Source organism: Armigeres subalbatus, chromosome 2 (assembly GCF_024139115.2).
Source record: "Armigeres subalbatus isolate Guangzhou_Male chromosome 2, GZ_Asu_2, whole genome shotgun sequence".
Classification (NCBI taxonomy): Eukaryota; Metazoa; Arthropoda; class Insecta; order Diptera; family Culicidae; genus Armigeres; species Armigeres subalbatus.
In genome coordinates, this window is record NC_085140.1 from 83,546,272 (window position 1) to 83,573,778 (window position 27,507).

General features: G+C 38.2%; 1 protein-coding gene across 12 annotated transcripts in view; it reads left to right on the forward strand.

Moving 5' to 3' along the window:
• Window positions 1-27,507, forward strand: part of LOC134209556 (serine/threonine-protein kinase mig-15) — a 269,786-nt gene that overhangs the window by 45,937 nt on the left and 196,342 nt on the right. For all 12 annotated transcript variants that reach the window (XM_062685542.1, XM_062685552.1, XM_062685554.1 and 9 more), the window contains exon 3: window positions 21,220-21,285. In XM_062685542.1, coding sequence (XP_062541526.1) covers window positions 21,220-21,285 — 66 coding nt within the window. The remainder of the gene's footprint in view (window positions 1-21,219; window positions 21,286-27,507) is intronic.

Consider the following 27,507-nt stretch of genomic DNA (forward strand, 5'->3'; position numbering starts at 1 on the left):
GCTTCAACAACGCTATAGGTGGATTAATCTGGGTTTTTACTAAACAATAACAAAAAGCTCAACGGAAAAGAAATTCCCTTTTTTGACAGCGGTTTTTTGGAACTCTTATGAATAACCTTAAACTTGCTTTGAAGAAGATCTCAAGAGTGGTCCACTTAGTCATAAAACATAATCTTGAAGCGGTCATCAAGAGGCTGTCGTGTAGATTTTAGTTTTATTGCTAGTCTTGAAAATTTGCTGTCCAAAACTGCTAATAGAGTATGATAAAACTCAAAATGTTACTTGGGACGCTATCAACATTTCTGTGGTCAGCATAAGATTGTGCTTTGGAGTGAGCAGAACATTTCTCTTACTGTTTTGCATATAATAGTAATAATATAATAATAATATTCCAATAATGCTCCATTGCAGTCACTAACAGCATCAAGCCAGACTTTTGTGAGAAAATTTCAATTGATCGTCAAATTCAAATACGTTAAACCATCTCACAGTGGGCAAAAAGGGACCCAAAATGGCACCTATTTAAAGGCCGCTACAGTAGAGCCCTGCAATATACCTTATAAAATGTAAAAAAAAAACATAGAATCTCGTAGTGGAATTTTTGTTTTGCGCAGACATCAGGAAGTGCCCGTTTTGCCCGATTTTCCCCATTTTTCCGATAGAAAAATGAAATAATTAACTAGTTATCTTACTATATGTTTCAGAAATGAACAAAATTGCACAAGGATGTTGTGAAGATGTATGTGAAGTCGAACAGAGGTGGTTTTAATTTCGATAGTTGTCCATTTTGCCCAATTTGCCCTATGTTAATGCAGAAACCAAATATTTTCAGTATTTTTATATCAATGTGAATAAACATAAATATGACATAAACATAAACATTACCATATTAGTAAATTAGATAAAAAGCCTCTGAATAAATAACAGTGAGCCATTTTTCCCCGATTACCCCATGTGTTGGGGGAAAAATGTTAAACAGATATATGATCTCTCCAATTTTGACAATATTCTGCAGAATCATTTCTCCCTGGAAGTAGTTACAATCGCATTTTTTTCGTATTTCGATTAGGGTGACTAAATTTGATATAGAGTGGTCAAGAAAATCGACGCTGTTTAAAAATCCCCTTTTTCAAAAAAATCACAACTTTTGAACTACATACTTAACCAATTAATTATAAAGTGAAAGCTAAAGAATGGTACTTTCAAATAACTACGGATGCATCTGTTGAAATGATGATCCTGAAAAGAACCGTTTTATTTCTGAAAATGCGCAATCATTATCACCATGCGAAAAAATGTCACGAGAACGCTGCTGCAACAAATTATCACTCTTGGATTTGCCACGAAATATCAAAAGCTGCCTTCATTGCGTTCACTTTAATTATTATCTTTCAAAAATATCTCACATTCTCTCCTTTTCTTATATCACTTATATTAATAATGCGTCTTTCCAATGCCACTATTGAGTCGAGTCAAATATGAGACACTGAAGACGGCCTTACTGTTGAGGTCGAAATACGTATCTGTCAAATGTACAATAAAGTAGAAGTAAAAGGAATTGTACGAACTCGTCTTATGATAAGTAAAGACAATCCACTGAAAGCTCAAAATAGGGTCAAATAGGCGTATACAAGTTCCTGGAATTTGATCTGTTTTTTTCATTGAAATACATTGCAAAAAAATTGCATTTTTCAAAATCCAATCTCTCGTGGAATTGACTTGATTCAAACTGCAGAATAAATCGTAAGTTTTAAAAAATGTTCTTCTAATTCAATTTTTTTCAGCATGCACTATGCTTTTGGAAAAAAGTTTAAACTAATCAGAGCTCAGCGCTGAAAATTAATTCATCTTATTGTGTAATTGACAAATTTGTCGTCAATATATTTAAAACCCGCATCAATTACCACTTCCCATTCATTCCGTGATCTACCGCACGACGAGCTGAACGGCAACACACACCACAAGTATGCTGGTGCATGTTTTGCTTATGGAAACCCATTAGAATTCAAGTCGCACGAGCGATAAGTAAATAAACCACTTACGTTGTTTGCCAGTTTGCCCGAGACCCGAACTATATCAGACCGAGTGATTTTAAATTAGATCTAGATTGAAAAGTTATTGCGCATCATGAAATGCAGTTGATCAAACATCAGTAGATAGGGATATTAGTTAATTTTCGCCATATCGATGGGGGAGACTCCAGTTAAAAATCTTTTCCTATAAAGGTCTAAACTATTGGAGTTTCTATCCAGTTGCTTTGATCTCTGTTAGTAATAACATCACAGATGGTGTAAATTTAGTTGCGTTCAACAATGATGGAATGTAACAGCATGAAAAATGATTACACACTACAAACACAAACATTCTCCTAGTTGTAGAGTTTAACTTTTACTATTCGTCGAAGATTTTTTTTTATGTAAACGCTAAAGTTAATTCTGGATGTCTAAATGATTTGATCCGAGAAAAAGAGTATTATCATAATGAACCAAATAAAAGTATAGCAAATATTGTAATGATAGCATTTGCATATTATTCTCCCCGGGTTGCTTAATTTAGTCTATTCTTGGGTGCTTTAGCCAAACATATGGAATTATAAAAACGGCACTTAGTGCGGTCTGCCTCAAAACAGTCAAAACCGACTTGCAAGAGTATTAAACTTAGCTAATTGCATATTTTCTTTTCTTTTTTTTTCAGGTAAATGAATGAGACTGTTAATCAGTTTTGGTCCCACCAGACGACAACGACGACGACCACGAAACCGGCTGTTTCCCATGAACATAAAATCGCACATCTACTCTTCTAGTGATTACGAATTTACGGCTTCATACATATAAAGAGGGGTATGAATAGCGAGGGAGAGATTATTGTTGCGAACCACACAACAATTGCAGTGATTGTTCCAAAAGTTTCAAAAGACGTCTTTTTTTTGCGCCACTGAATGGAGCATTTCGATTAGTGGTGACTATGAGTGGAGTTTATTATGAGGCTACCGCCCGCTGCACTACTGCTGCAAGCCGTTGTTTGCTGTGCCGTGTGAGATTGCTCGCTAAAATTGTTATCGCTTTGCCCTCAGGTTTATGACCAACGTTCAACGAATTATGATTAACCGTGACCCAAATGACGAGTTGCATTTTTACGTGTTTCGTGTTTCCGATTTGATATCCCCAATTTTGCAAAGAATGTTAAAAAATGTGTCAATGATTGTATTAAATATGTATTAGATAATGAAGATGGTATACGAATTGAACGTAACTGCCAAAGAAACTGGTCAACATTTATTTTTTGCTTTAGATTTTGAATCATCTTTATTTTTAGATGACCAAATAAGTATCGAAAGCCAATTAGGGGAGCTGTACCAGCTTTGGCCATGTTCCTAATTTGGCCAGTTTCTGGCATAATTCCAAAAATGAAGCAATTTTCGAGGATTTTATTAGCTCTAACAGGAGATATATCCCTCATGTTTGTTCACTGTTGAAACCGACTGATATTAAAAATATGCATTTTCCAGGGTTGGCCAAATCAGGCACTAAGGTGGCCAAAACCGGTACACTTCCCCTAGTCAGAAATGCGGTACATACCAACCTACTAAGAAAACGTGATCGAGCGAAGATAAAACAAATATAGTAAATTGGTAAGATCTGAGATTGGCCAGATGCAAGCCGCTTCTCCCCATCTTGCACACATATTCCACGAAGTAAAAACAAACAACTCCTTCGCTGGGAGCTAGTTTGCGCTGTCTTTCGGCGTCTCCGACTGTAGTGCGGTATTGGGCTGGGCGTCTTCATCCAATGTTTACCGGTTGTTGTTATCATTAACATTTCGGGATATTTCTCGCACGGAATGGATGCAAATTTTGATTTGCGCGATCTACTTTCGATTCAGAGTATAGTCATGGAACTGGGTCAAGCACATGAAGTCATCACCGAAATCACACATACTTTGCTAATTATCATGAAGTCGGTCAGCTCTCGCGGTAAATGCGCTTCCGATTGGGGTGTTTCCCCGGAAGGTGATTCAAAACCGGTATCTCTAATCTTTTGGGTTAAAAATGACATGATTGGAAAATTTGAAGTGCAATAAAATGGAACCGTAGCTTCTCCCGAAAGCTGATCCGATGAATATAAATAAGATTTGCATACCCAAATGTCTCGAAGACCATCGCAAGTTTGAAAATAAAATAACTCTCTGTCAACAGGTGCCATATGCCGCTCTACCATGGCATCATAAACAAAACAAATGTGACATAACATGTGACATAAATCATCAGGAATCGCAAATGACCAAACAACAGAAGGCCTTGCGGCACCAATAAATTACGTCACGCGTTTAAGGAAGAACGCGTGCTTATCCAAACAGTGTTCTCAATGGTGTCGTCATACAAAAACGTGACATTGCATTGGAAGAAAGATGTCGTAATTATCAGAAATATGAGGAAAAGGGAAAAGTAAAACGCCAATCAAGGCAATTTGGGTGCTCCTATTTTTTTCTTAACGTTACCCGGCTAATGCCGCGAAATTTGACGATGGTCTATTGGTCGTAATTAGGCAATTCGGGTAACACGTGGCCATAAACAAATTGCCTTGCAACGTATCGGGCAGAAAGATATACAGTCTTTGCCCGTATGTGGTTATTTTGATTTATCACCGACCATATATTTGCTTCTCTTATTTTTCAAACCCGGTCTCAAGTGAACGGGTGGCCGGCGCGAGCGCCCGTTCGGGTTTTGTTTGTAAACAGAATACTCGAAACTCGAGACCGAGCCAGACGTCCATAATTGTTGGAGGCCGTCATTTGCCCGGTTACGCTGCGAGTATGATGCCAAACCAATCGATCAGTGAGTAGGCGAAATCAAAAAATCAGAACCATGGAAAAGCACAGCTCAGACCGGTGGCAAGTTTTCCTTAACTATGTCTGTGTAGGGCAGTGTTGCTCGTAGATTTTAATTGCCGAATTTTTTAATATGAATTTTAGCTACAAATTTAAATTATGCTGCCATGATACAAAACAAAAATATAAATTGAGTTGTTTTTCTTCTAATGATGAGGTATTTGAAGCAAAGCATTAGTTCAATGAAAATGTTTATTAAATAAATTTACAACACCAGTAATAACTTCATTTAATATTCAAGGTTAAAGTAACTTTTTCAACACCCAGGAACTAGATTTCTGTTATGATCAAGATTTTCGCAAATTGAAAAAATGTTATTTTTTACTTTAATTAAAAATATTTTCATGTAATCTAACATCGTACTTAGACGATTAATTTTTCATTCACAACAATGGTAATAGATATCCATTCTCACGCCAATTTAAATGATAGCAACACTGAGATCTATTTGCATTATTCATAGACAGACTAAGCTAAAACTCGAGAAGAAAGTATCAAAACGAACCCACCCAAATAGTCCAAACTGTCTTATTGCTGCTGATTGATTACCTTTCCTGTTGTAAACAACTACCGGCAATAAACTGCGGTGCGATCATCGTAACGGAGTACGGTTTGTGTCGTTTTTGTTTGCTCTCTTTCTGTTCGTCAGCAAAGACCCAGAAACCCGAGATCGAGAAAACAAAAATGCAAAAATGATCGTTTGCTTGTTTAACTCTCCCGAGTGCGAATGCATTTGGCGTAACTGAGCTGAATATTATTTGTTGTGTCCCATAAAAGTGGAGAAAACAATAATCGCATTAACGGTGTGGTGGTTATGGGTTTTTTGGGACGACTCAAATCGACTTTATTTCAACTGAAGCTTTTTTTCAACTCCATTTCTATTGGAGATCTGTGTAGAATTCGAACTTATAATATTTAATTTAATGATATTGGTCAAATTGATATTTGTTTAAAACAGAATATCTGATTGAAGATGTTGAGTCAGCTTGTTAGTTGGGATCCATGTGGGTAATAGTATCCATGTGTGAACTTGTATGCAATTAAGTATGTGCCGACGCATGATATGCATATTTCAAAATACATGAATTTTTGCCATAAAGTATGTGTCCATGTGTCCTGAGTGTATCCAGTGAGTCAACCCAGGCTCGCTTGTCCCGTCTGCAGGCGTTTAACTTCTTGAATACCATTAACGGGGCTCGTACTTTACTTCTCTACGCTCCTCAATCTTCCGCCAGGTTGTATATAGGCATTGTTGATGGCCGTCCACTGCTCTTTTACGCTACTACCTTCCTGAACATCCGGTGCCCGAGCTTCCGGGTTCTTCAACGAACGAGTCCACGTGTGTTGAACCGCCAGTTGAGGCTCTCCTCCCGCCGCTGAATCCGAGTAATGAGTAATTGGATCTCGCCAATTAGATGGTTATGGTCAGACGCGATGTCAGCGCTGCGTCTATTCCGGACATCGAAGGAGGCTCCATCTCCATTTTCGGCTAATACAGATACCGTTGATTTAATTTCCTGTATCTCCATCACGACCCACGTGACATTGTGCACTGATCGACGGTGAAAAAGCGATCCTCCAATCACCATGTCGTTATTGCTACAGAATTCTGCAAACAGCTTACCGTTTTCACTCATTCCACCAAGACCAAGGCGTCCCATGCCACGCGTATAGACCGTGTTGTCATAGCCAATCTTCGCATTAAAGTTGCCCATGTAGATCTTGACGTCACTTTTTGGAAGAAATTCTCATTGTCCTGTAACTCGGCAACATCAGTCGACGCATAACATTATTGGACTATCGTGAGGTTCCTAATCCGTGTTCTGAATTTGGCAATGTTTGTTTGTTTGTTTGTTTATTATTGACATTTTACACCAGAAAGGTGCATTCGTGTCAGGCAGTGGGGTTTTGAAATACAATTTAGTTTCCAATGGCATTACGATCACATTTGTTCTTTTTTTTCTTTTTCTTCTCTCTCTCTCTCTCTCTCTCTCTCTCTCTCTCTCTCTCTCTCTTTCCACTTATGTTTATTATTTTGTTCACTTCGAAATGTCGGAGCGAGTCGGTGCGATGATGACGATGTGTTTCACCTAAACATTCCTATACGGATACTACCGTGAATTTGGCAATGATTATTTTCTCATTATTGGTCGCCACTTGATAAGCGCCGCTTGCGCCTGGGCGCTAAGCAGGAAACCAATTCCTCGAGGATCCTTGTGCTCTCGAATACCGGAATATAACTATACCTGTCTCGACGGTAGTTTGTGTTCTCCAAAGTTTGGTCAACGGACTCCACTCAGTCCCAGGATTACGAACTTCATGCGCTATGCCTCACTGGGGAGTTGTGCCATCTTACCTTACTATGCTAACGTTAAAACATTCCATGTTCCAATTCGTGTCTTATGTTTCATGTCCAAAGTCGTCGGCGTTAAATCATTTCTCGGTCATTCTTAGTTGGTTTCTTGACCGATCTTTTTATTTTTCGGTAGCAGGAGGTAGTTGGCCTAAGATCCCTAGTTGGGACTCCCATCTTAGATATAGCTTCCAGGGAATATCATGTCATAGTGGCTGACGGTCGCTTAAGTAAGGCCTGTTTTTGCGGAAATATGCAGCATTTATAGAAGCCCACTGTCAAACCCCACCATATCATAGGCAAACCCCACAGGCCACACCCCTGTCAGAAAGACAAGTTATTTAGAGTCCCTCACTCCACTTAGAAATGTTCATTTCATTTATTTAGTTTACATATAAACAGATAACACTGGATCAACAATTTAACGCCACAATACACGGTTCGAGGCCGCATCTCTTCATCCTCGAATGCGCCCCACGCCCCACCTGGTCTGCCCACCTCGCTCGCTGCGCTCCACGCCTTCTCGTACCTGCCGGATTGGAAGCGAACACCATCTTTGCAGGGTTGCTGTCCGGCATTCTTGCAACATGCCCTACCCATCGTACCCTTCCGGCTTTAGCTTTAGCTTTAGTGGTTCATTCTTCGCTGCCACACATTGTCTTCTTGCACACCGCCAAAGATGGTCCTAAGCACCCGTCTCTCAAATACTCCGAGTGTTTGCAAGTCCTTCTCGAGCATTGTCCATGTTTCGTGACTGTAGAGGACTGCCGGTCTTATTAGCGTCTTGTACATAACACATAACACATCTTTTTTGACCGCAGTTTCTTCTGGAGCCCGTAGTAGGCCCGACTTCCACAGATGATCCGCCTTCGTATTTCACGACTAACATTGTTATCAGCCGTGAGCAAGGATCCTAGGTAGACGAATTCCTCGACCACCTCGAAGGTATCCCCGTCTATCGTAACACTGCTTCCCAGGCGGGCCCTGTCGCGCTCGGTTCTACCCACAAGCATGTACTTTGTCTTTGACGCATTCACCACCAGTCCAGCTTTTGTTGCTTCACGTTTCAGGCGGGTGTACAGTTCCGCCACCTTTGCAAATGTTCGACCGACAATGTCCATGTCATCCGCGAAACAAATAAATTGACTGGATCCGTTGAAAATCGTACCCCGGCTGTTACACCCGGCTCTCCGCATGACACCTTCTAGCGCAATGTTGAACAACAGGCACGAAAGTTCACCACCTTGTCTTAGTCCTCGGCGCGATTCGAACGAAACTGGAGTGTTCGCCCGAAATCTTCACACAGTTTTCCACACCATCCACCGTTGCTTTGATCAGTCTGGTAAGCTTCCCAGGGAAGCTGTTCTCGTCCAGAATTTTTGCTCTACGCGGTCTATACTGTCGTATGTCGCCTTGAAATCAATGAACAGATGGTGCGTTGAGACCTGGTATTCACGGCATTTTTGAAGGATTTGCCGTACAGTAAAGATCTGGTCCGTTGTCGAGCGGCCGTCAACGAAGCCGGCTTGATAACTTCCCACGAACTCATTCACTAATGGTGACAGACGACGGAAGATGATCTGGGATATCACTTTGTAGGCGGCATTAAGGATGGTGATCGCTCGACAGTTCTCACACTCCAGCTCATCGCCTTTCTTGTATATGGGGCATATAACCCCTTCCTTCCACTTCTCCGGTAGCTGTTCAGTTTCCCAGATTCTGACTATCAGTTTGTGCAGGCAAGTGGCTTGCTTTTTCGGGTCCATCTTGATGAACTCAGCTCCGATACCATCCTTACCAGCTGCTTTATTGGTCTTTAGCTGTTGAATGGCATCCTTAACTTCTCTCAAGGTGGGGGCTGGTTGGCTTCCATCGTCCGCTGAACTGACGTAGTCATCTTCTCCGCTGCCTTGACTTTCACTGCCTGTACTCTCAGCGCCATTCAAATGTTCCTCGTAGTGCTGCTTCCACCTTTCGATCACCTCACGTTCTTCCGTCAAGATGCTCCCATCCTTATCCCGGCACATTTCGGCTCGCGGCACGAAGTCTTTGCGGGATGCGTTGAGCTGCTGATAGAACTTGCGTATTACTTGAGAACGGCACAGCTGTTCCATCTCCTCGTACTTCGCTTCTTCCAGGCGGCGTTTCTTCTCCTGAAAAAGGCGGGTCGGCTGTCTCCGCTTCCGTCTATAACGTTCCACGTTCTGCCGGGTATCTTGCTGCAGCGCAACCGCCCGCACTGCGTCCTTCTCCTCCTGAATCTGTCTGCACTCTTCGTCGAACCAATCGTTCCGTCGACTTCGTCCCATATACCCGACGTTGTTCTCCGCTGCGCAGGTTTTGCAGAAATCGCTCTCGATAGATAACGAACAACGATAAAAGAAAGGCAAAAATCTCTTCGAATCATAACAAGTCATGAAAACAAAACTATCGCACTTGAATACAAGTTGAAAAAAAAACTGATTCGGATAGGCGGCCTCCACCGAGGGGGTTTGATAAAACACGCTTTTCTTGCCCATTTCATGTTGGGGACCATATTTTTTTTTCGCACAGCTGTGTAAAACAAATGTAAATGCATCATCAGAACCGGTGCCCCCGCAATTGGGGCTTATTAAAAGAAATTTATCATGGGATGTAGCCCCCCAAAACAGTTCATTATCGTAACAGCAACCGAAAAACGTCTCTCACGCTATGCTACCTATCGAGAGTGTATACAGACACGAAAAGTAAGAGATTTTCTCATTCTCCTTTGGTTTCATACCCTGCCGCTGCGTCGTTAATGGCTACTTTGACTGTATTCCAGCATTTCTCAAGAGGGGCCCCATCGAGCTCACCCTCTTCCGGCAACGCTGCTTCGAGATGCTCGAGTGGCGACATCAGGGGTGACATTGCGCATCTCGAATCGAATCACTCGATTCGTAAGTTTTTCGATTCGTTTCGAAAAAATTGCGGCATTATGTATTTCGTTCGACTTCATTCAGTCGCAGTACAAGATTTCGAATGGTGTTGTACTAGTTCAATCGAGTATGTTCTGTCAAACGGAATGTAAACAGAGAGAATAAGAGATAGCTGTCTCCGTGTTTAGTATGCCGCCTGCAGGAGAGACAACCTTCAGCGCATGGCGAATGTGAGTAAACAGAGAGAATAAGAGTAATTTCATCTGCGTGTAGTATGTTGCCTGTTGGAAAGGCAACCCTCATGGCATGAATTGACAGTTAATTTATAAACAAGCAAATTGTGCTCGATGACTTTAAAAAGCAATATAATTTATTGAGCAGTTGCAACCGATTAAAACATTATGCCGATACGACATGTTTTGTAAATTGAGATATTGTTACGACACAAAATATAAGTTATATGTTTATTCGAATTTATGCCACAGATCCAATTTTGCGCTAAATAATTTAAAGCTAAAGAAGGATTCGATAATAAATTACTTTGATGTTTCTATGTGTTTTAATTAAATGCACTTGAGTCATATCACGCGCGTTTTTTTTATTTAGCTCATTTATTTTTACGTAGATTTTGGAATAAACACGTTTTTACGCAGATTTTCCTCATGGATTTTTCACGCGGTTTATCGAAATCGTCAAGAAATACGTGAAAACTTCGAAAAATCGATTTTAGTTGAAGTCGTTTTTACGCGGATTTCGGGATAATTAGAGATTGCATATTGTCAGGGAACTGTAAAAGTAGGTATACTTATGACTGACATTGTTTTCCTCAAGAAACAATAATAAAACATTTATAACAAATAATAACAAATTATAATTAAAAACTTTCAGAAAGAAATTCTCGCTTAACTTTTCAAAAGGACCTAAGTAACATTTTTTTCATGAATTAATTTGAATAGCGCAATCAACAGAACAACATGAGAGCAGTTGATTGCAGTATTCAAATTAATTCATGAAAAAAATGTTACTTAGGACCTTTTGAAAAGTTAAGCGAGAATTACTCTCGAACAACATTCGAAAGCTAAAAAGGTGACGAGTGTTTTTCATTCGACTTGAGTCGTTTTTCAGTGTGCTATCGAGCATCCATAATGCCCAAACATCTCGTTATTCTTGTACCTCCTCGATCATACTCGAACGCTGAGTCGTTTTCGAGATCGAATCGAAACCCCGTAATGCCAAACATGTTCGACTCGATAGAATTACGTTCGAATCGAGATGCACAATGCCACCCCAGGTTGCTAGGTCGTACCGCGGCGGTCGTTGGTACCGAACATTGTTGATGACGGATAGTTTTGGGCGCGGTTTCACCATCACCCATCACCAGATAATGGTCAAAGTCGATGTTAGCGCCACGATATGTCCTGACGTTGATAGTGTCGGAGAAGTGCCGTCCATCAATCAGAACGTGGTCGATTTGTGATTCTGTCTGCAGTGGTGATCTCCAGGTGTACCGATACGGGAGGCTGTGTTGGAAGTAGGTGCTGCGAATGGCCATATTCTTGGAGGCAGCGAAATCAATTAGTCGTAGGCCGTTTTTGTTCGTCAGCCGGTGAGCGCTGAACTTTCCAATAGTCGGTCTAAACTCCTCTTCTTGGTCAACCTGAGCGTTCAAATCTCCTATGATGATTTTGACGTCGTGGCTTAGGCAGCTGTCGTATTCACGTTCCAGCTGCGCGTAGAATGCGTCCTTATCATGATCAGTCTTTCCGGAGTGTGGGCTATGTACGTTGATTATGCTGATGAAGAACCGGCCTTTGATCCTCAACCTGCACATTCTCTCGTTGATAGGCCACCACCCGATCACGCGCCTTTGCATGTCGCCCATCACTTTGAAAGCTGTTCCCAGCCCGTGTGTGTTGCCGCAGCTCTGGTAGATGGTATGATTACCTCCAAACGTTCGCACCATTGATCCCTTCCAACAAACCTCCTGCAGGGCTACGATGCCGAATCCACGGTCCTTGAGCACATTGGTGAGTATGCGTGTGCTCCCGATGAAGTTGAGAGATTTGTAGTTCCACGAACCGAGTTTATAATCGCTAGTCCCTTTTCGTCGCAGTGGTCTTCGCCAATGGTTCCCGTCCGTACTCTCTTTCTTGTTGATTGTTCGTTGCGTATGTTTTTTTTAAAGGGTGGCTTGCAGGGCTTGACACCAAACCCCCTAAATTTCCGGAGGACCATTCCTTCTTATTCCCGGTGGACCATGGTGCACAGTTTCACTTAAAAGTCCCTCGCTGGCACTCGGACGATGATCAACCGCCCCTAACATGGAGAACAGACGCTGTTGTGAGCCGATCCTGACATGGTGAGCAGACGCTCAGTAAGATTTGCACCTCCAGAGAGGAGCAAACCCTCCCCTTCCCTGTCAACATACGACCATAGTTCCCACCGGGGTTGGTTACCCGATCTTCCCTAAGGTCGTTCGTATTCCGGCTAGCACCACGAGGAGGTAGGGATAGGAGTTGCTGGGTAAGAGGCTAAGGACCGCGAGATGGGGTCTATTTTATTCCTTCTGGTACGCGAAGTACCAATGGTACGCTTTACCCAGCATTTGCCGTGCCGTGATTTTGAACCAACGCCAAGCCAATTCGTTAGGCCGGTCCACACGTGCAACACTTTTCTGTTTTTGTTTTTGATTAGAGCTAGAGGCTTTAAAAAGATTTTTAGGAAAATTGACCTTAAATGAGTTGACAGAGACAATAAAACGAGATACATGTTTGACGGGAAAGGTCAATTATCGATTGATATGCTTGCTGTAAAAATACCGATTGTTCTACCATCTCGATAATTTTAAGGTCAGAAAATGCTAAAGAGTGTATAAGAGAGTGGGAGAAAATATGCTGGCTCCTGAACAAACAAACAGCAAATGTCAAAATTAGGCGGCTGATCGACTCACCGATCCGAGGCTTAAATTTAAAGAACCGTGGTTTGAACGTTTTTTCTTACGAACCGGTTCAAACGAACGGCTTGTGAGCGTTCGCCCATATCTAAATTGCGGTCCACGTCCGCATGGCTACAAAGGCAACAAGGTTGAAGTTGTTTCGCTGTATTAACGCAACTTTTTCTGGATGCAGCGTGGTTTCAGAATCGACGAGTGGGCTAGTAAGAGTGAGCGATTAAAAGTGAGTGAGTAAGAGTTAATGAGTGAATGAGAGTGAGTAAATAAGAGTAAGTGAGTAAGAGTGAGTAAATGAGTAAGAGTGACTGAGTGAGTAAAAGTGAGTAAGAGAGGCAGCGAGTGAGTATGTGAGTTAGAGGGAGTGCATGAGTAAGATTGTGTGAGTAAAAGTGAGTGAATAAGTAAGATAGAATTAGCGAGTAAAAGTGAGTGAGTGGTATAAATGAGCGATTGAGTAGGAGTGAATCAGTGAGCAAGAGTGAGTTAGTGAGTAAGTGTAATTGAGTAATAGTGAATGAGCAACTAAAAGTGAGTGAGTGAGTGAGTAAGAGTAAGTGAGTAATATTTATTTATTTTATTTCGTCAACCAACGTAGACTAGTACATATACATATACATGTTTGTTTTTGTAATGCTATAGTATAATTAAATAATAGTTTTTTTTTAGTAAAGTGATGTATAATTTTGATTTTGAATTTATATTGCTGAATTTGTAAAGTTTGTTCTTTGAAAATACTGTCTAATGTTATGCCGAGACATTGTTAAGTCAATAGTTTCGCAGTGTTGATTGTAAACGGCCATCATTCGGTTGAGAGGCCCAAATTTGGCGTAATTTGTTCGGCAGTGGTTGGTTAAAAATAATGTTCTATGTCGAAGTAGCCGAGAAGGTATGTAAAAATTTAATTTCGATAAAATTTCAGTTGAATCAACACGTTGAGAAACTATATCGTTAACAAATGAAACCGTTGCACATTCTCGACGCTCTTTCAAAGTTTGTATATTTATAAGCATGCAACGTGCTTCATAAGATGGAAGAGGAAATGACGTCCAACCTAATTTACGAAGAGCGTATAATAAAAATTGTTTTGTACTGACTCTATTCTTTCTTCATGTGTGGTTGTATAAGGCGACCATACAATGCTACAATATTCCAGTATAGATCGTACATATGAAATATATAGTGTTTTGATTGTGTAGGGATCCTGAAAGTTGAAGCAAAAACGCTTGATAAAGCCTAGCATGATTAGCTTTGTGGATGATTGTGTTATAGTGATCAACAAGAGTTAGTTTCGAATCTAAAATTACTCCTAAATCCCTAACTCTTTCGTGTCTTTCTACAGTATTGTTCCCTAATACAATTTGTGTATTTGGTGTTATTCTTTTTCTGCTGAATGATATTATGTTGCATTTCTTAACATTCAGTTGCAATAGGCTTTTTCTGCACCATGTATAGAACACGTGTATTTCATTCTGGAATATGATTATGTCGTCTTCATTTTTTATTTCCATAAATAGCTTTATGTCATCGGCATAAATTAAAATCTTTATATTTTTGAGAATGAAGGTAATGTCATTTACATATAATATAAATAAAAGAGGGCCAAGATGAGAGCCTTGTGGAACTCCTGAAGTTACTTGAATGGGATTGGATTTCTTTCCGTTAAATTTTATTATTTGTTGCCGGTCTGTGAGATAAGATTCAAGCCATCTAAGGAGTCCTGGCTCAATTCCAATTTTTTGCAATTTGAAGAGTAACATTGGAATGTCAATGCGATCAAACGCCTTGCTAAAGTCAGTGTATAGAGCTTCCACGTAGTTACCATTATCCATTGCATTAAGAGAATAGTCAATGAATTCTATTAAATTTGTAGCGGTAGAGCGACCTTTGAAAAATCCATGCTGCTTATTCGTAATTCTGTTTTTAAGTTGTGAAAATAATTTTTCATTGATAATGGATTCAAAAAGTTTGGGAATGCAAGAGATAATGGCTATTCCACGGTAATTACGAATGTCAGATTTTTGCCTGATTTGAAGATAGGCACAAGATAGGAGCTTTTCCATACCCTGGGAAAATTTCCGGATTCCAATGACAATCTGAAGAGCCAAAACAAAGGTGCAGTCAGCACTTTAGCCAGACTCTTCATAAATATCGGTGGAATACCATCAGGACCAGGGCCTTTAGATGCATCTAAGTTTTTTAAAGCGTTTAGAATATCGTTCACCATGATCTGATTAACACCGATATCCCTAGCGAATTCTGGGATAGGCGCAAAAAAATCTAGGTCGCGATCTTGTTCCGAAAAGGTGGTGTATATTTATTGGAAGAAATCACCAAAAAGATTACAGATATCTTCCGAGCAATTACCGACGCGTTCGTCTAAATACATGGTTGACGGAAAATTGTCAGATTTTAATTTTGATTTTACGTAATTGAAGAAGTTCTTTGGACATGACTTTATTTCGTTTTCTGTTTTCGTGTTGTGTTCTTCAAATGCTACATCAATTGCTAATTTTAATTGATCGCAGATGTTCAAATATTTTTCCAAATTTTTATTCGTCTTGTCTAGCTTGTAAGTTTTATGTAATTTTTGTTTGCGATTCTTTAAATTTTTTATTTGCCTATTGTACCAAATTGGATATTTTGAATTTCCGCTCCGTCGTTTTCTTCTTTTTGGGACCTCGTCAATAATAATATCAAAAATAATGTTATAAAAGACATCAACGGAAGATTCAATATTACCTTCATTCTCTAAAATTTGCTTCCAGTTAAATCTACTTAGCTTATGTCTTATGTTGTCATAGTGTGCTTTGTTGAATTCAAGGACTTCTTCAAAGTCGCAGTCGCTGGGTTTTTTATATTCATGAACGAACACAGAGTATTCGATTGCCGTGTGGAATGTTTCGTTTTTCCATAAGGGATTCAATGATTTAGTCACACAGAAATCTTCTTGGATATTGGTTAGTAGGAGATCAAGGTAACAGTTCTGTTGATTTTTAATGTGATTGATTTGGTTAAGTCCTAAGCTAGCAGTTCTGTCAAATATAAACATAAGTGTTTCATTTTCCCCAGCGACTGGAAGTAGAATTTGTTCGTTCTCTGAATCCGGAATAAAGTCAACGGTGCGTTGGTTAAAGTCTCCGTAAATATGTACTTTGACTTCAGGTGGAAGTCCCGATAAAATTTCTTCTGCAGTTTTAAAAAACTTTCATAAGATGTTGTTTGCGCATGTTCCGGTGGGAAATACACAGAGGAGAAAACATGGGTTTCTCCTGCAATGTTAGATTTCACCCAAACATGCTCAAAGTTCTTATATTTTTTGGTAGTTATTATTTCTGAATCAAAATTGCTAGAGATTGCGATTAGAACTCCACCGCCAGACTTTTTTAGATTTTAAGAAATCGCGATCGTCCCTGAATACATTAAAGCTGCTTCCAAAAAGTTCTTCACTATTCACGCTTTCATCCCAGCTGGTTTCAGTTGCCAAAATAACCGAGAAGGACGAGCTTAAGATGTTATTATGAATTTCCTTCATTTTAGCTGGGCTTTTCATGCGATTGAAATTTTGACAGTAAATCAAAACTTCAGTGGCATTCTGTTTTGATGAAGAACTTGTTGGAAGCACGTTGGTTGTTAAAATATTTACCCCGTTGGTCGATAAGATAGTGCTATTTTCTTCAGCCGAAGAAGGCGTCCTTACTTGCGAAAATTTCCGGGGGAAGGAGAGTGGTACCTCGTTGTGCTCTCCCGTAGTTGCTGCAGGCGATGTGTCCGCTCGCTGGACAGGTATTGTCGGTATGACTGTAGATCAGCTGCAGCTTCTGCTGGCCCAATTCCGTATTCCTGATGTACTTGGATGAATATTAGAGGGAGAACGAATAAGAGTGAGTGAGTAATAATTGGCCCCACACCGGGCAAACACGTACATTTGAAGAAGGCATCTTCTCTGTCTGCCTTATAACAGGTAGGTCCGTTCATTTAAATTAGGCGTTCATTATTTCTTATTTTTTCCTTATATTGGGCAGACGCATTGATTTAAAGAAGGCATCATCTCCTGTGTTCGCCATATACCGGGCCAAAGCGTTCATTAAAAGAAAGTATTATCTACCCTGTTTGCCTTATACTGGGCAAATGGGTTAATTTATAGAAGGCATTTTTCCTTCTTTCTGCCTTATAGACGCCATAATCTTGATCAACCGCCAAAATAATGGAAGCTCTCAGATTAATATGTCGATTTATTGCAATAGTACTTAAATTAATTTATTGTATATTTACGATACCATTTAAATTATTCCATGTTGAAACAAAGTCCACTAGTATGTGTTGGTTAAAAAAATGTTGGTTAAAAAGAATCTTTATTACGTTTCTCTAAGTTGTATATTTTTTTATGCTTTGCCAATATTTTTATTTTGAGGTCTGTTTCGAAATATTTTCGGGGTAATGGCCTTTCGGGATGGTGGGTTTCGGGGTGGTGTCCCATTCGGGGTAGTGGCCTTCGGGGTAATGGCGTTCTGGGTAGTGGGACGGAGCCACTACAGGGTGTCTGCAAATTATCCGTACAGATTTTGATAGTTTGCTTCTACAAATCAAAAACAGACAATAATGGACTGAATCGGTAGCTATATGGGCATAACAACTCAGCAGGCTGTAACAGATGTATATTCTGAGAACACTAAGCGTCATTTATGTATAAAAAAATTCTTTGTGAATGCTTTTTTTCGGTTTTCCGAACAAGAAACCCGACTAGAAGGTCATATCAAAATTATATCATACTATGTTATTATGTTATACTAAGTTTTTATAACAAAATTTGTTAGAAACATGGTGCAGGATGTTGTTAAAATATCTAAATTTCTATCAAAAACTGCACTACTGGAAACAAAAAACTATCAAATTTTGTTTCAATTTTATCATAATAATAACATATTCTGTTAGAAATGTATAACAGAATCAGATACAAAATATATTGTTTCTGTGCAGTTAGAATTTTTACAGGTCGTGATAGGTCTCCAGATTGTGATCAACAATCATAATTTTTTGTTTTTGTCTGAACAAGAATATTTTTCGAGAACATGAAATTAACAACATTACAAATAAGGCAACCTTCTCAAATTATATCAGCGTTGTGATATCTATGGCTGGGAGACTTTGCTACACCTATTTTAATTGCCTACTGTTGGGCAATTTGGTGTTAAGCATTTTTCAAATCATATTATGATATAATCCTGTTACAACATTTGAAAGATAATGACTACTGAGAACAAAATTGTATCAAAATAAGTTATAAATATCACAATATGTTAAAATTGTGTTCAATTTTTGTTATGATCTCCTAGTTGGGAAGGCAATTCCTCCTTCCTACTCACCCGATTTGGATTGAATTTATCATTCGGTATGGTCTATCTTGAAATCAACAGCCATCAAAACACCGAACATATTATCGAGACATTCGAAATCATGTCACAATCGTCAAAATTGTGTGAAAAGTATCTGTATAGAAACGTGCGGCCATCATGGTTTTTTTTCCAACACGATCGAAGGCGTACAACTCAGGATACAGGGGTCATTTTAATGTGAACAAATTCTGCTTGGTTTATGTAGTCCTATTATAATAACATGCAATGTATTCTGGTTCTTTAATTTATTCCCAAGAATATTTAAAAACCTGTCTTGTTGTACGGATAATTTGCAGACACCCTGTAAAAGAGCTTTATAATTTTCTTAACATTATTTTGCTGAAACTCCTTATCGAATGTTCTTAACAATATATTTTATGGATTTGTGGTGCATATATTTTTGAAAATTGCTCTGTTTTTGTTTTGTTTTAATTTTCAAAGTTTCTGTCACTATCAATATTTCATCTTCCTACTGCAGAAAACATAGCTTTGAATTGTCTTTCCTGCATTGATCGTCTATTTTTAGTGACCAGTTTCATCAGAATGGTCACTGAATGCACTACTCCGAACGGCATTGATCTCGGCAACTAAGGGAACCTTGAGCACTCTTTTTCTGACTACTCACCATCCAGTATGTCATTGCTCAATCGCAAATCGACGGAATCTACCCCGTAATTACTCCGCACAAAACTGTGGCATCCAACGGCAAAACAATCACCGCAATTCGATATGGAAATCCGCTGGAAGACACGTGACGCATTTTCGATTCATTGGTGATGCTCGTCCAATAATGAGCGCCATCGACGCCACTTCGAAGCATTTCAGCCACCGGTTGCCGGCGGCCACGCTTCACGCGCCCCGAGAGGGGTTGCAACAATTTTTAATGAGGTGCCGTCCGGCGGCGTCACAATTTTCGGCACTGAACGCACCATCAAATGGTTCGGCTCAAACCCCACTCTGCCGACACCGACTGTTGCACCTTAATTGGCCACCACGCGACTGCGATTCTACTCAGTTACTATACTAATTATGGCAGCGTTTTCTGTGAAGTGCAAGGTCACGGCTCTGCGGGACTTCGGTCGATTAGATGGTGACAAAGAAGGGTCTTGCATTTTTAGTATGTATTATGTTGAACGAAGACAGAAATGGACTTTCATTTCGACGATATAAACCGAATTAATTCCGTCAGAATTATGCAGTCGTCTCACGTGAGAAAAGTCGATATCGATGATTATCTCTCAACAAACTAATATTGCATTCCTCTTCCTTTATCAAAAACACACTGCTAAGAGTTTTGTGAATCGGTGAATGCATCACTTTTCATAAATTATCTCCAACTTCAAATAGTCATTTAATTTTTAAAGAAAGGTAAAAAAATTCGAATTATTTTTCGTCTGATTTGAAGAAAATATAAATTACATTAAGGTGGATTCCTCAACGGTGTCTTATTTTGGTGCGAAGCAATACTATCATGTACAACTCGTAACATTTTTGTTCGTAGTGAGGCGCCTAAAGTTTATGCCAATTGGATGTCGTTTGGAGTCATTGATCATTGTTTTATGGGCTTCTGTTGAACTACTGGCGACGACGTCCACTCTCATTAATAATAATGAGTGACTATTTTGTGAGTTCAATGACTTCCACACGTCTTGATGGAATTGAAATATATGGAAGGTAAAAATTCCAATTTTGACATACAATATTTCTACCGTTTAACAGTTGAGTGATTATTCATCGATCGCTAGAATTGCAAATGGACTTCACTCCATTTATCTTTCCTTTCAAATTGATATATCACTCTTTCTAGTGCGTTGGAGACGGATTTTGATAAATTTTCTTCTCCTTTAATGTATTGATCACTTGTAAATAACTCTTAAGTTGGTTAGGTCAGACGATATTGCATTCATGGTTTGATGGATAATTCAGCTATTATGCAATTATAGACAATCATCGAAGGCGATCTTTGCATACAATTTTGAAAGTGCTTTCAAACGAGGGTGTATTCTCTTGAAGCCGGCCGCGCATAGTTTTAATCGACACATGCTCAAAGACTTGATCCCAAAATCATGCAGTTACTTCAACGACGGACCCCCACTCCACCTCGCAAACGATCGCCGCCGCACATAAGGCTCTCCATCGTTTGACTTTTACTTTTCCCTGAAGTATGACTCCATGTAGCTCCTCTCTTCAATCGCGCACTCAAGCCCGGCGTGTTTCGCAGTACCGCAGCTTGAATAGAGAGGAGGGTCCTTCAAAAGTACAACTTCACAACAGTTCGTTCAATACCATTCACTCTCCTCGGCAGAAGCAGCAGCGGGTGGTGCTCGAATAAATTTATGCAATCAAAAGTCGATGTCCCTCCCCAGTTAAGCCGTTTTAAACTAGTTAACCCGATTCGATTTGGGGGTGCGTGTCAGATGAGACGTCTGTTAAGTGATTGGAAATGGGTACAATCGAACCGGATTAAGGGTCGTCTCCCATGGAGGGGGATTTATTTTTCATTTGATCCACGGAGACGTCTGGTTCCTTATGTTTAAGCAGCCTTTTAAATTACCCGCTGCTGCAAACAGCAAACAGCGCAAAAAGTGGTACCCATACTAATTATGCGGAACAACTTTACTCATCTTCGTGCGTTCGTTCGACCGACTGACTGATGATTTAGTCACAGTAGTGTGACCGTAATGAAACAAGTCCATTAACCGGTTTGTTCTACTTTATTTCTTTCTCCACCTGCAGGACCCAGCTGGAATCTTCGAACTGATCGAAGTGGTCGGAAATGGAACATACGGACAGGTTTATAAGGTAAGTGGTGTGCCATTCCATTAATGGTAATTTTGTTCACTTGAATTTCGAAACTGGGACGAATTTAACCCTGAGTTTTTAATCTTATTGTTTCATATGTCCTTATTTTTTTCTTTCTCGCACAACAAAGTTGTACCGAAAAGCTATCATTTCACACCAAAATCGACCTTTTTTAGAAGTCTCGGAGACCCATATATACCAATCGACTCAGCTCGTCGAGCTGAACAATTGTCCGTTTGACCGTGAGTCAGGACCAATCTGGATTAATTATTTCCCGAGCAGACGAAAATAATCTCAAATCTTGATAAGATAGCAAAATGAGATATGGACATTATTGATATAAGGGCCATCCAGAAACCACGTGGTCATATTTTTGAAGATTTTCAACCCCCCTCCCCCCATGTGGCTTATCGTGGTCATTTGGCAGACAACTATAACTATTATAAATTTTCGAAGTGTCGATGAAGTCGAAAATTTTGATGATGTTATCATGTTGTAATGTGTATCAGGTATTAGGATATGTAAAACTCGCACACCTTCAATGCATCAGGAGGATACAAAAAAATGTGGACTCGCGAATATCTTATAAAAATTTCGAGAAAAATTTATAATGGTTTAGAAATTTTCCAAAATATCCCTATATTTTTAATGTTTTTTTTTTATTTTTTCATTAGTGTTTTTTTTTAAATAACTATAAAGTTCATCACTGAATATCCTTATAGATTTCTTATAGAGTATTTGGGACCTTCCATAGCTCTGGAGCTACTGGAAATTCTTAAGATATTAACCTCAGTGAAGCATCTGAACTGAACTCCTACAACGAAAAGTTTATCAGAGAATCACAAAGTTAATATGTAATCTTAGAGATGCAAATAAAACCTCCTACTGTTGTTTCTTTTGAGTAACATTCCTGTAGAAATTTAAGTATTGTTTTCAGAATCATCAATATTAGAAATAAATAATTATAATTTTTTTTTAATTGTTCATTGCTAATATTGATTTATTCATGAAAATTTTGTATTTTTTCGTTGACCATTTTGATTTCTTTATGGAAAATTCTTATTTCATAATTGCAATTTTTGCTTTTACAAGTGCTAATTTATTATTGTTCTTTATTGGCCATTTCCTATTTTATTATGGAAAATTTCTATTTTTTTTCTCTACTAAAGAGATTGTCAATCCAGAGCTGGCTCTCTTAAAATTTCTATTTCTTTATTGAAATTTTATTTTGATATCGACTCGTGGAAGCCAATGATGCCATACTAAAAATATTTTCTCGGTCACTCTGGTGGTTCTTTGGAATAATTCCCCAAGGAACTTCTATTCCACATCTCGAATATGCTTCAGTCAATGGTCCTTTCATAAGCGACTCATAGAGGAATTAATCTATTATATGTAACTTATGAATGATGTATTTTTTAACCTAGATTGTTTTAGGAATTGGAGTGTTTTTTTCTGGAACACTGCCACCTTTTTTTTCATATCGCAGGAATCTCCTTAATTCTAAGACCTTTTTATGAATTTAAAAAGCATATTTAGAATTTCATGTTGATTTTTTAAATGCAAGCTTCTCTATGTCATAACCTTTTTCATGCGCACTACTAGAATTTTGTGCATTTAGAACATTTAGGTGCATTATTAATTTTTTCGATCATTAATTATTCAATGTCATAAAAACTAGGCTTCTTAAGCCTAAATTATTGCCTACATTTATTGCTTGGATTAATTTTAAATTCCAAGATCTTCTTAATTTTCAAGAATAATTATTCTGGAGTTGCAAGGGAAACCCTTCGGAATATTGATAAGAAATTCTTCGGAGTCTCCCCGGAAAATCTTTAGAATTTCAACGACATTTTTTTCCGAAATTCTGTGGAAGAGTTCCGAAAAATGTTCGGTAGAAATTTTGAAGAACTAGAAGAATCCGTAGAAGGATCCGAAATGCATATTTACGATGAAAATTCCAATAAACATCAAATTCCGAAGAATTTCCAGTGTAAATTAGAAAAAAATCCAGCTTACTTTTTTACAGAATCTCTAATAGTAGTTTGTGCAACTAGTTGCAAAAAGATGATTTTTTCAGCACGAGTTGAACGTTTATCGTTGGATTAATTCTACGAGTGCTAAAAAAATCGAGTTTTGCAACGAGTTGCACACGCTATTTTTTGCAATGACGAAAAATGGCTTAAATATGATAAATCTGTACCAAAATGATACAATTTTATTTAGTTCACATGATCAATCTTGCCAAAAATCACGTTGCTGCAGAAAACAAACAGAATCTATATTATCGTGCTCCATTGAGTGCGCGACAGACCATAAAGAAATAGATAACCCTGCCTTTGGAAAATTTGATGTCCATGGCCATCATTCATTACGTGACTTAGAGAATGCACTATTTGAACACTCACCCAAGCCAATTGAGCTAAATGTGGTCATGTAACTATTGTTCTAATGCTGGTTTTCCATTATAGCACCGAGATGAGTGCTATAATGGATTTTATGCAACCCATTTGAGTTGCATAATGTTCATTAAAGCACCCATTTCATTGGTATGGAAAAGTAGGCCGTTTTATCACTCAAATGCCAACTGTAAACCAGGTATTATGATCAGGAATTGCAAAAAGATTTTTTTCAAAATCCTGGGCAACTTTAATGAATCTTCAAAGGAAATTCTTCTAAATTTCCAATGGAATTTTTTTTTTCGTTTTCCAATAGGCATTGAATTAAAACCAAATTTAACTAAAAAAATGTTGTCAAACTTTTTTTCCGTAGAATATCACATTTATGAATTATTTTATTATGTCAATTCGATTGAAGATGCTAAAACTTCAACAGAGTCTAAGAAAAATTTAAATGGGGCCGAGTGAGTGCCTTTTTAACATTCAAGAGGTAGAAAATATTTACATATTTGATTTGTTTGCTTGATTTGTTGAAAATTGGCACTCACTAGTATCTACAAATAAACAAATGTCAAGCATTCTCCATTATGTTGTTCAAAGATCTTGTAGTTTTCTTATGCATATTTTGTTTTAATATTATTTTATTTTCTAGGAATATAAAAGCCACAAGAATAAGAGATAGGAGTTTAATAGTTATAGTTATAGTCATTATTCTTAGGTTCTTCCCTAACTAATTTATCGCCATTTTTAAAATTTGCTCTCTAGAAATTATTCTGGGGTTTTCAAATCTTTCGATGTGTATTTTGAATGAGTTTTGTTCTAGCAATGTAATTTGATGCAAGCGTTCTGTGAAACGTGGGACGTCTATCTGGTCACTGACATGAGAATGATTAAGCCAAAAGTGCATTCCGAATTTCCCTGAAGTATGACTTCATGTAGCTCCTCTCTTCAATCGCGCACTCATGCACTTAAATAAATATTTGTAAGGCTGCACGATTTGATATAAATTAGCAAAAATGCAGTGAAGCGCGTCTGATCACATTAGTGTTATAGAATTATTATACAGGATGTAGGTTGAAATTTTTGTTAGCTCAAAAATTCTATTTCAGATTTCAGATAAATAATAAATATCTTGATTTTTGTTATAAAATCAAAAAAAAACCCAGATTAATCCACCTAGCGTTGGTGGTGCCTTTCTCGCATTTAGTTAAGACACCAACCTTATATGGGGTTTATATGGTCCGATGTACCATTTTCTTCATAACTTTGAAACGCAATGACCGATCGTTATAAAATTCAATAGTGATCAACAAGGCTTTGTCCCCTGTCGAATAAAACTTGTTGCGAGAAAATCGATTAAGGATTACTATACGAAAAGTTGTCTAATGTTTTTATAGCTTTTGTGCACACACATACACACACACATACACACGGCAGGCAGACATGTGCTTAGCTCGTCGAGCTGAGTCGATTGGTATAAAATACTATGGGTCTCAGAGGCTTATATAAAAAGTTCGTTTTCGGAGTGAAATGATAGCCTTTCGGTACAACTTAGTTGCACGATAAAGGCAAAAATATTGAAAATCTCAAGAACTTCATTAATGTCTTAGAAATCGCTGTCTAATCCAACGATTTTCATAGAAAAAAATTTTTTTTTTCAAAAGAACGGGATTTATTCTGTATTTTGAAACTTCTATTCCAGAATTATTTAGAATGGGTAGTTGTTTTTGTCCAACCAATTGAAAAAAAAAATCAATTAGGAAGACAATTGTTCGATGCTATTTGAAAACACTATAAACTGGCACGAGTCCCTTCTAAAATATATTTTGAATTATTCCCAAGATACAGAAATTCCGAAATTTTGCAAATTCGTCAATGAAAGAATGCAAATTGAAGAAACTGTTTTTCAGGGATAAATCGTAAAAAAATCCATCTGCATTTAAGGAGCATCTCAGAACCCAGGAGATTCTTTAGAACAATTTTCCTCGTTGATTACGAAAAAAATGCTTCCTAGAATGCTAAAATTTGCTAAGAAAATTCCGATAAGTTTTCCGATGGAAATGCAAAAAAATTGTCAAGGAAACTCTCAAGAACTTCCTAAGGAAATTGTGGTGGATTTCCCAATGAAAATTGACAAAATAATCGAAAAAAAAAATCCGGTCGAAGCTTCGAAAAGTTTGCTGAGGAAATTTCGAATAATATCCAAACACCTCGAAGAATATGCCGAGAAAATTCCAAAGAATTTGCCGAGAAAATTCCGAAAAATTCGCAAAGAAATTTCTAAATCTTCCCGTGAAAATTCCGGATAGTTTGGCGAGGAACTCCCAAAGAATTTTCCAAGGAAGTTTCAAAAAATATTCCGATGAAATTTCGAAGAATCTCCACAGGAAATTTGCCGAAGAACCTAAAAAGAAAATTCTTGAGACACTCAAAAAAAAAAACAAAAATGCGGCGTATATGTATTCCAAAAAAAAATGCCAGGTATATTTAAATAAATTTGTCAAAATAATTCCGAAGAATGTCGAAGAATCTGCGGTGTGCACTAGGGTACTAATGAAAATGACAGTTTCAAAAAAAAAATCTTATGGCTAGAACAATTTTTCATCAAATTTTAAAACCAGACGTTACGCAAAAAATTTCTAAGCTCTTAAATATGCCCCTATGCAAAATTTGAGCTCCATCGAACATGATTCAGGGGTGCTCAAAATCTTGCTATCAACATTTTGTATTTTTGAAACTTTGAAAACTTTTGAGCTCAGATTTACGGAGAAAATTATCAGATTGCTAGGCAATGTTTATTACACTGAGGTTTATTTTTGCGCGGTACCGCATGAATTCAAAATACAACGCGTAAAGATCAAAATAAATAAATAAGCTTCTTCAGCTAAGATAAATAACACGGTTCTTCTAAATGAACTCAGATTTTTTAAGACTTTTGTAAATTTTTCGATGTTTCTCAACTAACTGTAGAATACACTGTTTTTGATCTTCATCTACTGAGAGTTTGGAATTATAATCTTTTATCAATGCTACAGGGTGTTCAATAAGTTCGAATACAAATGTTTGATCATTGTGTTTGTAAGCCCAATGTACATATTCTGTATTAGTATTGGTGTCAGCGTTAGCTGTATATATACGCTAACGAATGTGTGTGGTGTTGACATTCTGTCACTTGTTTGTCGCGCGTAGAAAATGTTTAAGGGCATCGTAAATATCCGTTTTTGAAGGTTAAAATCTTTGCGGCGTAATACAAAACTAAGGTTTTGGGGACGGTTGATGCCCCCAGTGGCCCGATACTAATGCGGTGATGAGCCCTACGTGTTCCCATAGGACGTTAACCCTTTTTACACGGAAATTGCGATTTTAGCCTAATATGGGGACAATTTCATCGACTTTTTGGACAAAACATTGCGACCTCCCAGCTTCCCGGATTTGAACCCTCTTAACTTTTTTGTTTAGTCTTTTATTATGTTAAAGTTGTACGAATACAAGGTCAGTAACTTGGACCAGTTCAAGACGTCATTCTCAAAATCTGGAACGAAATGCCCATGCAGATCGTGCGTGCTGCTTGCGATGGGTTTTAGAAACGTTTAAAGTTCGTGAAGAAGTACAAAATAGAGGTCATTCCAAAAGAAATGTTACAAACGTTCCTTATAAACAATACTTCCAATGAAATGCAACTGGGAAAAGAAATAATTTAAACTAATTTTTTAAACATTTTTTGAAAGTGTATTCGAACTTATTGAACACCCTGTATACCTCGTTCTGCATTGTTATTCACTACTTCCAGGCTTCGAACTCGCTTCTTGGCAATTTGATACTC